The 14,029-nt window shown below is 47.6% G+C and overlaps 8 protein-coding genes across 8 annotated transcripts; 6 read left to right on the top strand and 2 right to left on the bottom strand.

Annotated features, from left to right (window-relative positions):
• Window positions 1-368: 368 nt before the first annotated feature.
• On the top strand, window positions 369-1,973 carry N7471_005960 (uncharacterized protein; the record flags this gene model as incomplete). Its single annotated transcript, XM_057278679.1, has 4 exons — window positions 369-630; window positions 728-1,140; window positions 1,191-1,781; window positions 1,842-1,973. 4 exons carry the CDS (start codon window positions 369-371, stop codon window positions 1,971-1,973), a joined length of 1,398 nt encoding a protein of 465 aa, XP_057138289.1.
• Window positions 1,974-2,711: 738 nt separating this feature from the next.
• N7471_005959 (type 1 glutamine amidotransferase) lies at window positions 2,712-3,640 on the bottom strand (the record flags this gene model as incomplete). Its single annotated transcript, XM_057278678.1, has 3 exons — window positions 2,712-3,002; window positions 3,107-3,333; window positions 3,400-3,640. The coding sequence occupies 3 exons, from the start codon at window positions 3,638-3,640 to the stop codon at window positions 2,712-2,714; spliced, it is 759 nt and encodes a 252-aa protein (XP_057138288.1).
• A 459-nt stretch (window positions 3,641-4,099) lies between these two features.
• N7471_005958 (putative MFS multidrug transporter) lies at window positions 4,100-5,980 on the top strand (the record flags this gene model as incomplete). The annotated part of the gene is made up of 2 exons (XM_057278677.1): window positions 4,100-5,804; window positions 5,862-5,980. 2 exons carry the CDS (start codon window positions 4,100-4,102, stop codon window positions 5,978-5,980), a joined length of 1,824 nt encoding a protein of 607 aa, XP_057138287.1.
• Window positions 5,981-6,645: 665 nt separating this feature from the next.
• On the top strand, window positions 6,646-8,830 carry N7471_005957 (Zn(II)2Cys6 transcription factor; the record flags this gene model as incomplete). The annotated part of the gene is made up of 4 exons (XM_057278676.1): window positions 6,646-7,404; window positions 7,456-8,159; window positions 8,212-8,376; window positions 8,434-8,830. 4 exons carry the CDS (start codon window positions 6,646-6,648, stop codon window positions 8,828-8,830), a joined length of 2,025 nt encoding a protein of 674 aa, XP_057138286.1.
• A 529-nt stretch (window positions 8,831-9,359) lies between these two features.
• Window positions 9,360-10,040, top strand: N7471_005956 (GNAT family N-acetyltransferase; the record flags this gene model as incomplete). The annotated part of the gene is made up of 1 exon (XM_057278675.1): window positions 9,360-10,040. The coding sequence occupies one exon, from the start codon at window positions 9,360-9,362 to the stop codon at window positions 10,038-10,040; it is 681 nt and encodes a 226-aa protein (XP_057138285.1).
• Window positions 10,041-10,314: 274 nt separating this feature from the next.
• On the top strand, window positions 10,315-10,566 carry N7471_005955 (Reverse transcriptase RNA-dependent DNA polymerase; the record flags this gene model as incomplete). Its single annotated transcript, XM_057278674.1, has 2 exons — window positions 10,315-10,431; window positions 10,501-10,566. 2 exons carry the CDS (start codon window positions 10,315-10,317, stop codon window positions 10,564-10,566), a joined length of 183 nt encoding a protein of 60 aa, XP_057138284.1.
• A 651-nt stretch (window positions 10,567-11,217) lies between these two features.
• Window positions 11,218-11,612, top strand: N7471_005954 (uncharacterized protein; the record flags this gene model as incomplete). Its single annotated transcript, XM_057278673.1, has 2 exons — window positions 11,218-11,419; window positions 11,482-11,612. Coding segments are annotated over 2 exons (333 nt in total), but the record flags the coding sequence as incomplete, so codon positions are not given.
• Window positions 11,613-13,222: 1,610 nt separating this feature from the next.
• N7471_005953 (uncharacterized protein) lies at window positions 13,223-13,784 on the bottom strand (the record flags this gene model as incomplete). Its single annotated transcript, XM_057278672.1, has 2 exons — window positions 13,223-13,432; window positions 13,488-13,784. The coding sequence occupies 2 exons, from the start codon at window positions 13,782-13,784 to the stop codon at window positions 13,223-13,225; spliced, it is 507 nt and encodes a 168-aa protein (XP_057138282.1).
• Between the last annotated feature and the right edge of the window lie 245 nt (window positions 13,785-14,029).

The raw sequence follows: 14,029 nt of genomic DNA, 5'->3' as shown, positions 1-14,029 counted from the left end.
TCAGGAAAGCAAGCAGAACCTTTGATCTACTAAATATAGAATTGAATGCCCTAAAGGCTTTCTATACAAAGAAAACCGGGCGATGTCATAGTGGGCAAACGCCCACGTTGTGGCCAATCACCAAACACCAATACTCACCGCCTCGTCCCGGCACTCAAATGGGCAGTGGAGGCCGAACAATTTCCTTTTTCAAACCACCCGCAGGGACCGAATTCACTCTGCGGGCTCCTTTTGTTTGCCATTCTTAGATCAATGACTTCAATTTCTCTATTTTCTCGGTTTTCCCTCACTTCTTTATCGATCTATTTGTTTGTCTATTGATCTACACTCCCATAAATGCCGACTCTTATTCGAGTCTTCCCTTCAATATGTCACTTCTCACTAATGGTGGCAGAATCGTGCCCATACTTACGGGCTCTGATTCTCACGATCCCACCCTCGAGGTGCCTGTGTTGCTAGATGCATCTCCTCCTCCAATTCCTCTTTCTTCAATCTCTTCCCCACCAACTATGCCCCGCCTGTTGCCGGACCAGCAGGCCTGCAAACAAGCCAAGCCCATGCACCACGCGAGCTTGGAGTTGGCCTCTCTTCAAGAGAGAGGCCTTTATGCACTCCCCACCGAGGGAGATGGTAAGCCAATTCCACCCGCTGCATGATTTCTGAGCTCCATAGCGGCCTTTAGAAGCTGCATCACGTTGTTTACCTATTCTGACGCGTCCAATCCCAGGCAATTGTCTCTATTACTCCCTCTCCGACCAACTGTATGGCGACACCCACCATGCAGACGAAATCCGCCAGCTTCTAGCCAATCACATGGCTTCCAATAAAGATTACTTCATGCAATTTGTCGTTGCTGAAGGTGGGGAGCGCCGCCGCCCTAAACGGGCGGCCGCATCTGCGTATGCTACTCGCTCTGCTGATGTCTCCGCTCCGTCCCAGGAGGACATGGAACGGCGGTTCCAGGAAATGATTGCTACCACCCGCAAGAACGGGGAATGGGGCAGCTCCGAGCATCTTCAGGCATTCTGTCAGGCCTTCAAGGTCGACTTGAATGTATACACCATGGATGGTGTTTCAGTGTTCCAGGATGTCAATGCCCTCCCAAGTCAACATCGGGATGTTCTGCACGTAGCCTTCCATGTAAGTGTCTTGCTGTCATGCATGTCATCGAGCCCCACTAATGACCACAGGACTTCAAACACTACTCTTCAGTGCGGGGTATCGAGGGCGAGCATGAAGGACTTCTTACCAAGCTGAAGCCTTTCCAACCTATCAAGGAGGCGATTAAGCCCGAAATCATTCCAGACTCCAAATCCGACATCGATCCGCAACAATTCACATTACCGGAAAGAAAAGCCGGTAGTGGCCATACAACCAACGATGCTGGCCTTGCTGTTGACCTATATCCCCCCTGGGATATCAAATCCATCCAAGAGGGATTGGGGGGTCGGTATGACCGGGAAACTATTGTGGACATGCTCCAGAAATGTCGTGGCGACATTGACCGCGCCTTTGCCGCGCTCTTGGACGAGAAGACAGACGTACCAGCTGATAAGAAAGCCGCTCCCGGAATTCCCATCAAACCAAGCTTGCAGGCCTCGCGCTCTTCTTCTCCATTTAGTACGGGTAGCAAGCGGTCTGCGGAGGACAGCGACGATTCCGAAGATCCTCGTCCCGCACGACGAACCCGACCTAAGAAACGCCTCGTCTCCAACCTGACCTTGGGCGTTGGTATCTCATTCAGGGATGAACATGACGAGGTTGTTTCCTTGAATCTTCGAGTGAGTTCTCCAACCACAAGTTTCATTCAGATGGGATATTTGCTAACTTTTGTCTAATAGATGAACTCCGACTCAGAAGACGGTCAGGCCACAGACCCCCCTCTCCCGGGTAACACCAACCCGGAACAATCGGACACGGACGGAAAGAAATGTCGTCGCAGCAGACGACTTTCCCGCCCGCGCCCGAACTGATTTATTTGTTTCTTGCCTGTCTTCAGTCTCCGGCTAGACCTTTGAGCATCTTTAGCGCTTTCTCTTGCATCGAAAAAAAGGCGTTAGTGATGAAGCGATTGGTTTCTTACTTGAGTTTGCATATTGCATCGCCCTGCGGGGCCCGCGGCCTACGGGCTTGCGGAAGGAGGCGTTTTGTCTGATTATGAAGCATGAGGATATTGCCTGGGGCAGTCCTCAATGACCTTGTTTACCACGATACCAGGGTTTCTTTCTCCCCACTGTTTTCTAGAGTCCTTAGCTTTAGCTCTTTTTTTTGGCTCTCTTGTTCCAGTCTGGGCCTTGACCCGGTGAGCTAGTGTTACAGCTCTGTTTGGTGGCTTGGATTCTATTATAGATATCTAATGTCACACCCACTTTCTGGAAGGACTCTGTCAGTCGTACTCTTTCCTTAGCCTCCTACTACATAGTGAACAGGGGCAGGGCTCATACTTTGAGTAGGTTGTACTCTATATAACAGCATGGACCTACTTGTCGTTCTCAAATGGCACTTTATATCGTATGTATGTAGGTGTTGAGAGGCCCTCGTTATCTACATAATAACATGTCAAATATTGTAGTGCGTCTATGTACATGAAGATAGATCTATTTGATACTAGTTTAAAAGAGCACTAGGCAGTATTCGCCAGAGAGCTAGGCAGAAGCCGAACCAAATCTAATGCAGGTCGCTTGTGTTGCATGAAAGATTTGTTCTTGCATTTACTCCTCCAGTAGGAACTTGAGGAACGTCACCCCAATGGCGACACCATCATGTTCAATATTAGCTCTGCTCAAAGCGTCCTGAGCTTGGTCCACCTTAAAAATACCGCTATCGGCCCGAGCCTGGGTAATCTCCGTGACCATCTCCCCCGTGAATTCAGGATGGCCCTGAACGGTGATAAAGCGGCGCGGCGCATACATACCCTGCACAGCGCAGCGCGGGGATGAGCCCAGAGGAATCACGTTCGGGGGATAATTAAAGACAATATCCTGGTGCATTTGCTGGATGCGCTATTTGCGGTGAGAGAAATTATGTCAGGTGTCTGCATATGTACTCGGGTGCCTGGGTATGTAGCCTTTTGTGACACAAGGCGCAGCAGACGGAGGGAACTCACGATCTTATCCCGTCCAAACAACTCTTTTCCCTTATCCGTCAAATCCATATCACATACGGCAATCTCCCAACCTTGGTCGCTTCGTCCGACCTTGCTGTCTAATGCGCGGCCGACGATTTGGTGTCCAAAGCAGATTCCGAGTAGGCGGACCCGGTCCTGAGCGAGAACTTGTTGAGTGAATTCGACGAGGCGGATGATCCAGGGGGAATCTCCGAAGGAGTTGTGTTCTGGTTTAGGGTCACTGTGATTAGTGGGTGAATTCAATGTTTGGAGCCTACCGAGTCAACACGCACTTGATCCTGTTAGAAGCACGGCATCGACATCTTCTAGCTTCGGGTATTTGTCGTCATTGACTATATCCCAAGCCGTGATTTCCAGACCCGTTTCTGGATCGAGGATCTCGGGCTGGTTCAAGGCAGTGGCGCTAGCTTTGAGGAGCATGCGGAATACCCCGCCATATCCATTATAGCGACGGTCGATGCTGTCAAGCGGGGTGTCACATTCCAAGACGGCTATGCGGAGCGGGGTATGCATTGTTCGGGATGATGTGAGGCTGCAGACAATGTGATACAGTTATGAAATTAAGATACAAATGTAGTTGAAAAGAGTTGCCCACCTGAGCCCTTCCATAACAAATATTCCCTATCTTATCGGCTCCCGAGATCGGACCCCGCTGACAAACCACGCTATTCCCGATGCGTCAAACATCTATGGATCTTCAGTGGGCTGCACTTTTTTTTATTCGGCAATTGATGCTGTGTTGCATAAAATACATGTAGGGATCTTGCAGCCCTAGCGTTGATATAAAGCTCCTATTTCCCTACGCTCGTATTTTTCTTTCTTTCTTTATTTCTTGTGTCACCACTGCTTTCGAAGTCCATGTCCTTGTTGATGGCGTTTTCTGTACTTACATTGCGTGCTTGCAGAATCTTCGTCCTCATGAAATAACATATTTTCATACATTTGTTTTTGATGGTTTTTTTTTAAAAAAAAATGCCTATTGACGACAACAAGGGGCAATCAGTTAATGCTTGCCCCTCCGAGGCCACCCCGCTCCTGCGCAATAATTCCGTCCACCATAAGACGAGTTACCACGATGTCTCGTATTCCGCAACGGATATTGAATCAGCCTGCTCAGATAAAGATGCGGAAGAAGAAGCCCTCATTCGCTGTCTATCCAGTGCATGCTCTGCGTCCGAAGGACTCGATGTTAGGCCAGCTTCTGGGGCTGGCTCTCCCAGCCAAAATACGAGCATCTCAACCCAAGATGAAAAGAATTACGCCTCAAGGTTCATTGATGTCTCGCCGACAAGGTTCTGGATTATTTTCAGTGGAATCATGATGGGCTACATGATCGGCTTCTTTGACTCAACACTCATGGCCTCCAGCCATCCAGTCATCACCTCCTACTTCAAAGCAGCCAACTCTGCCTCCTGGCTATCGACGGCCTTCTTGTTGACATCGACCGCATTTATGCCTCTCTTTGGACGCATCTCTGACGCATTTGGCCGGAAACCTGTGTATCTTTTCTCTATTGCGATGTTCTTCCTCACGACAGCAGGTTGTGGCATGGCGCAAAGTATCGGCAGTTTTATCGCTGCTCGCGCGCTTTGTGGGCTTGGTGCGGGTGGTATCTTCTCCATCGGTCAGATTATTTCCAGTGACTTGGTATATCTCGAGTATCGCGGGGTCTACCAATCATACCTCAACCTGTGTCTCGGCATCGGCAGTAGCCTCGGTCTTGCCTTTGGGGGTTACCTGTGTGATCATATCGGCTGGCGGGGTGCGTTTTTCATCCAACTGCCTCTCATCTTCGTTTACTTTATCGCAGCCGCTTGGACAGTCCCGGCGGATCTCGGCATCAAACAAACCGGAATGGAGCGCATGAAAGTCTGGCAGTTAATCCGGAGTATCGATATAATGGGATCAATCATCTTGATTCTGTGTGTGACTCTGTTGATCCTGAGCCTGAACTTTGGAGGGAATATCTATCCTTGGGGCCATCCGCTCATTGTTATCTCACTGTTGTCATCGTTTGTCCTAGCATTTATCTTGGTGCATTACGAGCAGCACGTCCCACGACCCGTGCTACCAATTGAGCTCATGTCAAAGGATCCTCGAGCCAGTATTATCTTTGGCAATTTCTTTGCCGCCATGTCTGTACACACCATGCTGTTCAACGCTCCGCTGTATTTTCAGGCCGTGAAACTGACCAGCCCAACTGCTTCTGGTCTCCGCCTTGTGGCCTCCTCCATAGCTCTCACTATCTCTAGTGTGAGCACCGGGTTCATGATTAACTGGACCAGACGTCTCAAACCGTTCGTCATCATCGGTGTATGCTGCATGGTGATAGGTGGATGTGCAGCTGCATCCATGGGCATTGACACCTCTCAACCACTCTCTATGATCTGCATCTCATTCTCCAGTCTAGGCCAGGGCTTCGCATTTCCCTGCCTGATGGTAGCCATTCTCGCAACTAGTGAGAAACAAGACCAGGCTGTCGCAACAACCACTCTGGGGTTGTGGAGAAGCCTGGGCGCCGTGATGGGTGTGGCTGTCAGCAGCTGGATCTTCCAAAATAGTCTCATATACCACCTGAACAACAACGTCACTGGTATTGAAAAGCATCATATTATTACACTTGTCCGCAAATCCGTGGATAGTATTTCTCACTTGGATCTGATCCATCGACGAGAAGGTATGTTCTATTTCTTTGGAGTACCGACTCGCTTTGACCTTGCTAATAACCACTCAGTCATTACGTCATATTCCGCGGCTCTTCAACTGACCTTCATATCTGCAGCCTTATGGGGAGTCATTGTGTTAATATTGCTGGGTCGAGTCCAACTACCGCGATTGGGGAGAAAGGCCTAGACAGTGTGTCTGGGACGGTTTGGTGTCTCGACACCGGAGAATATATATTGGCTGCAATTTCAGCCTTTTTCGGATAACCACTGTATAATACATAAGTACTTGAGTACTCCAGGGCTTTATCTTGACTGTATCTACTCCGCTTGGTGTAAATATGCATAACCTACTACTCCGTATACACCTCGTACTCCGTATACCGGCGATCTTGGCAAAGCGACCCACCTTTTTTTCTCGACTCGATCTTTAACTTAACATCCATCCATCCACTTCTCCGCAACTTCGAGACGTCTGTGTGGCTACATAAGCAAGGGGCTAGTGAGTATATTAATATGGTGCTTTCGCTTTCTGATAATCTTCAGCTGACCCCTTTTTGCCCCCCCAGAATTATTCGCCGATCCCTTCCTGCCTGCCCCTCCTGTCCCGCCTGGTAGTTGGATCCAAAGCTACACTTGAATACCAATCCCGAAGACAGTCGCAATCTTCTTTCCCCTAGTTGGATATAATTTTGAAACTGCCAACAACGAACATGGCCATCTGGGTAGAACCTACAACGGCATATTGTGTATTCGGGAAACCTCTATCGGTTGGAACTCCAATTGGCGCCGGGGACTAAAGCATAGTTGCATTATAACGCCAAAAGCTATCGCAGTTCGCAGTTTACGGGAAATATGAACCTTCGAAAAGTAGCGAAGGCGCAGCCGCAGTCGCCCAGCGTCAGCACAAGGACATCCACTCCAAAAAGCCAGGCAAGCGATTCACAAGGCACACCCCGACCCCGGTCCAGTCGCAAGAAATCCTCAGATGCCCCAGATACCAAAGCTAGGAGGGTACGCACAGGCTGCCTCACTTGTCGCCAAAGACATTTGAAATGCGACGAAGCTGTGGGACGATGTCTCAATTGTCGCAAGTCGGATCGCATCTGTCGGCGTGGTGTCCGGCTCAATTTTATTGATACTCAAACTGTGGCGCCTCCACACATTATCGCTCGCCCCCACGGATCGAAGGTGACATTTCGAGATGACTCGCGTTTGATTGCGTCTCAGTATGTGGGAGGCTTCGAGATATACCCGCCCGTCCCGCCTGAGAGTCCCGTTCAAGAGAACCGACAATCACACCATGACTTTGACTTTATGGGGGATGATGATTTGACAAATCTCTTTCAATCGGTGGCACATTCATTCGACCCACTGAGCTTTGATGTGCCGCATCCAGATGCCGCGGATTTTGTTGGAACTGATACTTGGCACCAGTCTCACTTGGTACCAGGAGATGAACTGCTTCCGCACGGAACGTCTCATTTCGCACGCAAACTGGCTGGAAAACATGAATACCATGCTTTTCTCACTGACCCAGAGCAAGTCTGTCTTCTCAGAACTTTCATGGAAGAAGTTGGTCCCCGGATGGATATAATGGATGAAATGAACCATGTGGGTAATATTTCCCAAACTCTATTATTACAGCTTGCTCACAACGTGCAGTTTTCCCAGATTCTTCCAGGATTTGCCATTGGCGAGCCCATACTGCTAAAGGCATTTCTCGCATGTGGTGCTACACACCTTTCTTCGGTAGACCCTTCCTATGGGGATGAAAAAGCGGCACATTATTATGATGCGGCTACTCGGGATCTTCTGAATGCAACCCATGATCCTAACCGTGACTCTGTACTCTGCGCAACAGCAGCCCTTGCCCTTGGCTTCTCCGAAAGCATGCCAAGCCAATCAGGACACAGTGGAAACCACACCGCAGGCTCTCGAGCTTTGATCCGAGAATGTGGCTGGACTGCCAAAACCCCCGGGCTAGGTGGAGCATGTTTCAGGATCAGCGTCAGTGCAGAGCTCCTGAACTGTATGCGATATAATTGGACCTTGTCTTGGGATCCAAACACTTGGGGGGTCAACATGGACATGGATCATTCACAGGCCACCAATGGGAGCAATCAAGATCTTTGGCATCATCGGATACTTTATATTTTCGCGAAAGTCATGTCCTTCCAAGTATCTTCGCGCCAATCTCACGGTCTAGGTGACGATGCGGCGCGGGCCATCCAGCTCAACGATAATGAATGGATTACGCACAACAGGTGGTGTGAGCAATGGGCAAAATCTATTCCTAGATCCCTTGTACCCCTTGGTCATTTGCAGCCATGGCAAACGAATTCGAAATCGGTCTTTCCTGAAGTTTGGTATGTCCTCAATTATCTCACATTTAACCCGTTCACTAACTCATATTTTCAGGCTTGCCAACCGGTCTGCCATTGTTTCTCGATTATTCTACCACGCCAGTCGTATTCTGCTGGCCAAAACACACCCTTTCCAGTCAGAGTTCGATGAGGATATGCGGAAAATGCAATGCAGCCATGCGCACGAAATTTGTGGCCTTATTGCCCACACCACAGACCGGTGAGTACAAATCATGACCAAAATTCCAGAAATATCTGTGTCTGACCATTTAAATAGTGGTGTCGCCGATATATCCATGCGCTTTCTTGTACTCGCTGCAGAGTGCTTAGAAACACGAGAAGCCCAAGAGGAGGTACTCGGCATCTTTGATACCATCACTAAAATGACTGGCAGCAGTGCTGAACCAACCAAAAACGATCTCAAACAAATTTGGAGCTGGGCCGATGCTCACCCGCATACGGTGACGCCAGCGCAGATGCACAATCACTTCTATGAATTAGACCCATCTCTATCAATCTCCAACCACTCGGCCTCATCTCCAGGCCTACACAATCCCCTGATGACTACGGGTGACTTCTCATTGGAGAACCACCCGTATCAAGGATACTATGTGCCACCAAATCACCACCATGCACTCAATCAGTATCACTATGGGACGTTTGATTTGATTTGATGCTTCGAAAACTTTGACGAATCATGAATTATTATTGCCTAGCTTCGCGTCCACGGGGCTTATACCCTATAAATATTTATGGATTATTCCCAACTCTGCTCAATTCAGAGAACATCGCCGGTTGTGGTTAAAATAAAGACTACCAAATTATTGCTTTATCCATTTCTCATTTTTATCTTGACATGTTGTATCCCATATTGCCGGCCCCAAGGAATCATAGGCATACAATCTCCTACTTCTACTTCCAAGCGAGAGATGCGACCAAATATGTAATAAAACTGGGTCAGGGCTTTATTCAGGTCTATTCTCTAGCTAATTAGCATAATTAGCTTCAGCATTAGATGGTAGAGCATATCCTCTAACGCCAATAGTGGAGATTTAGAACTTAGAAGAGTGGATCAGGCCCGGTGAGATGTCGGCCAATTTCAAGTTGGCCGTAGCTTGCCCTATCTGAGTCATTAAATTATAACAGATAAATAATCAATAAGCGCTATACTCTGATGGAATGCACTCCTTCAATTTCCTGTCCATGGCTTCCAACTATACCTACTCATTCTTCCGGGTCTCTAAGACAGATGGAATCGACATCTCCGCTCAGAAATATCGAGACCTACGCCTAAATGCGTTGAAAACTTCACCCGATTCTTTCTCATCTACTTATGACATTGAATCCGCCTTCACCGATGCCGACTGGATAGATCGTCTCACTCTTCCTGATCGAGAACTCTTTATTTGTGCCGCAACACCACTCAACCTTAATCCATCATCTCCGGACAGCATCCAATGGATCGGCCAGGTAACTCTGCGAGGGCCTTCATCTAGGGCTGATTTCGAGTTGCCTGCGGAAGCTGGCCAACCACCGCAAAAGGCCGACGAAGAGGAAGAGCGATGGCAGATGCTAAGCTTGTTTACGCTTCCGGAACATCGCGGAAACGGACTAGGAGGCAAATTGTGCCAGGAGGCTCTTAATCATCTCCGTTCATACCGCGCACTTCCTCGTGGAATCCAAGTACGGCTCATGGTTAAGGCGGGAAATCGTGTCACGGTGGAATTGTACCGGCGTCTTGGGTTTACGCACGCGGGGACAGCGACTCTTGTTGAAGCTCTCATCGCAAATGGAGATGCGGATCTTCTTCCGAAAGACCTGGGTTCGGCGAAGTATTCGGACAGAAAAGGGCTGATTATGATATCTCGTATATCGCGCCCATGAACTTTTATAGAAATAGAATATCTACGCTCCAAGTTTACCCGTTATTTCGATTGTGTGCTGTAGATATGTATCTTCCGCTATTAATAGCCTGTCTGTGCCTCTCTCATTGGTCACCCTTATTTTATTTGGAACCTCCAGCGCCACCTTCCATCTCCTAAGAAGGAAGCTTGTGTTAGTTACATTTTCGTCAACTGAATCCGAGTACGTATATATCGCTTAAGCATTAGCAGTTTAAAAAGCCCGTTAGCTGATTCTTCTACTCACCGAGCTGAAGATGTATAATTCGAAGTACGGTTTGCTCGATAAGCCAATTGTGATTCATACAGACATCACGAGTACAATGGCTCTTGTAAAGAATCCTAACTACTATGCGAGAACTAAGCATACTATAGTATGTTGCCACCTTTTACGATAAGAGCTTTAGTCCAGTTCTATAGCCTTCTCATACATTTGGACATAGCACCAAGCAGCCGATGGTTTCACCAAGCCACTAGCAGCAACTGCTTTCCGCCGTTTTGTTGATTAATTGGGACTACGTCCTGATATCGGCCGATCGATTGCAGTTTACACTATATGCAGGTGAATAGCTTCACTTTCTGGGAGAAAATGACTATAGGGGGTTGTTGTATTGACAATTCACGTGCCTATGATAGTGGGGGTGTTCTATATCTGGACATAGTATCAGACTCTTACATTTTACCTTTCCTCTATTCTACAAAGTTCTACACATTGCACAATACAAAATTGTGCGTTCATTATCTCATCTACTAGCTCGTAGATTCAAACAGAGTACACCTCTTTGATAGAGTCGAAGATGATGAGCAGGCGCCAACTTTGGTTGACTGAATAGTCGCTTCCTTGTGCCTTATGGCCACACAACTCTGTTGAGCGCAATATTTGCCGCAACGTGCCTCGTGGCGTATGACTTCATATGTTATCAAGCTCGGTTCTTAACTAGATCATAACGACGTATGGCGGCCATAGACTTGGAGTTACATAGTCCGTACGTCAGAAAAGTTGGACAATAAGTAGCACGGCCAAGTTCTGACTTTGTAATGACTGGTCTGAACAATAGATTTGAGATTCTTCCAAAACTTGGTATATTTTAATAACGCCTCTGTCTCCTTCTCGGGTATATTACGTTGAAACATTGCACACCACCTACTCAGATTACAACATGTCGAACCCTGCCGAAAGAGTCGCAGAAGATAATTATGAGGCCGAGAATGATCCCTCGCCCGTGACCGAAGACTTCACAGAGGACTCGTATGCCCATGAGACCAACCCAAACTTGAGAGATAAGGTCCCCGTCCAAAGAGATAATGAGTCATACGAAGATCCAATGCAACCTCCTTATTCCAATTCCAATCAACAGCTTGGTAAGTCCATGTTATTTTGCTTGGCCAATTCTAAAGTATCAGGCTACTAATACTGGGTCTAGAGGAGGACGAGAAAGAAGCGATCAATAAGTCCAATGTCCTAAAGGGAGATCGGCTCCGTCATGCAAAGCCTAGGACCTCCAACAAGTACAATGAGGGACCAGATGAAAATGATCTGCCGGCCCAAACCTTTAGGTGATTTGCAATCGTTCTTGATCAATGAATTTGTCCGGGACACCGAAACCGGATTTCCTTACTCTGCGATGTATAAAACCACAGAATGCCATCCTATTAAAAGCATATAAAATCTCGATACAGTGTGGCCTACTATGCTCTGTAGATATGTAGATATTTAGCACTTCTAGAGACTTTGTAGAACAGTTTATAGTATCAGAAACGCTATACCATAAGACTTGTAGTAAAGGTCTTTATCTTGACGGACAAATCAGAAATCAAAAATGATCTCGCCGTGATAATACCATGCCAATATCACCTCGTCCCAACCGTCAGCTGCGGGCTATCTTCTATCGGAGAATATTGCGTCCTTTTAGTAGGAACTGGGCCGCAGAGTCTAATATTGGCTGGTATTCTTCCCCACAACTCGATTATCACGCTCAACCACTGGATAAAAACCGAGTTGATCGGACAGGTGTTGATGCAAGGAGGGTGAATGTTCGACTATGACCTCAGGATCAGGTAAAGGGCAGAGTGCTGATGGCGGTGGCATGCGAGGGACCTCGGGAGTACGAATCGGTTGACGAAAGTTGTGGTCATAGTTGATACGTTTTCTGGGATCCTTATTTTTCCATCCGGTCCTATTGGGAATTACAGTCTCTAATACGTAGATGGTTCGCATTCAGAAGCTACTAGTTACATTCTACAGAACATTACAGACTATTGCGTATAGACATAGAAACCTTTCCCTCGTACGCAAGTTATACGACACTAATATTATCAGATCCACTATACTAAGCGTAGCGAGGATCCTTTATATAAAGTCTGATCTTTCTATATTATAGACTTTTAAGACCTTTCCCTTTCCAATTGGACATTTTGTAGTTGTCGAATTTCCTTCTGGTCACCCTTATTTTATAATAGAACCTTGTTCGAACCTCCCCACCTTCGCCAGGTATCTTTACGGCTCTGCGTTATTCATTGAGCCATTAGTGTCATTGCCTCTAATTGTGAAGGGAAGCCACCCATATCCATGCTCTCCTCCAGTTCGGATTCGTATCACGATTCGTACCAATACTGCTTCAGACCGCTACTTGACCCACTTGTGCCTCAAAAAGGACAGTATCTCACGTATGCTACGTGGCTGCTCCACCACCTATACACTTGAAGCTATCACTCTCTTCTAAACTATATTGCTCCAGATGCTCGTCGAGCCTGAATCTCAACCTGGATATTCATCTCACACAATGCTGGACCTCTTAGATTTCTCTCTCAGCCCAAGATTGTATGATCCCCTCGTCGCTTGCATCATATACCTTCAGCTCAACACCATCGGGCCCAATGAACGTACTCGCTTGGACAAACTTCCAGCGTGGTTCTGGTTTTGCACACGCAGCTTTTCTCCATTCTTCGTACTCGCCATCGACTGCGGATAGCTTCTTATAGAATGCTGTACAGGGCTTCAAATCGGCAGTGCACCGCCAGATTTTTAGGCGGCAAAGGAGACGGCCCAGTGCCGACTGACCGCAGGACCGTAGTTTATTCCGGTCGATTCCCACAGTGAGACTACTCACTCCATGACTCTAGTGCTCTCCGTCTCGATGTTGTGCGCTTCTATAACTTTAGAAACTACTCAGACCTCATGCCGGGTAATTCGATGTTCTCCAGGATAGTAATTGCCTGCGAAGTTTCGTTCGGATATCCAAAACTCGATGGCGCTGTCGATAACATGGGTTCGATGACCTTCTCGAGGGCAGACTTGGTCTCATTTGAGTATCTAGCGAGCCTCTCGAGAGCATGTGCAGAAACGTTGGGAATGATCTTGTTGTCGCCATCGGCCTTTATTCAATCAGTAAACGCTAGCAGCCATTAGGTAGGAAAGTTGCTCGCTCACAAAATAGTTCCCAATGTTGCTCAAAAATAGAGCGGCGTAATCGAGAAAGGCATATAGCTCCTGTTTTGTTATAGCGCCCTTTGTTACCAAATCAATCCAGCGACCATTGCAAGACTTATGGAGCGCAATGATGAAATCGAAGATGTCGTTTGCCTCTGGTGAAATCTGCCGAAGAATGACCCTTGTGCCATAACAGGCAGCTCGAGAAAGATGATGAGCGTAGAGCTGTCGATTGAACGATTTCTCAATCTCCAACCGATGTGTCGGGGCGCCTTGAGTTTCGACCCGGGAGAGCATATTGATGAGACAATAGGGTCATTTGAAAATTTGATAAATGAGTGGTAAATAGTGGGCCTTTTCTCAGGCTGTGCCGCGGTCTCTTATCCAAGAAACATGGAATATACCAAAGCTCTTTCTTTCTTGCTCAGAACCCGTATCCTCATTAAGCTGCCTTGAAAGAGCGGGGAGGTGGAGCGCTCCAGTCCCTGTAAAACCCACACAGCCATGTAAGCAGGTATACAGAGCAGCGATACCTGCCGTTG

This window comes from Penicillium samsonianum (assembly GCF_028829775.1).
Source record: "Penicillium samsonianum strain IBT 33392 chromosome Unknown utg000003l_segment0_segment0, whole genome shotgun sequence".
Taxonomy (NCBI): domain Eukaryota; kingdom Fungi; phylum Ascomycota; class Eurotiomycetes; order Eurotiales; family Aspergillaceae; genus Penicillium; species Penicillium samsonianum.
This window is presented reverse-complemented; position numbering and strand designations above follow the sequence as displayed.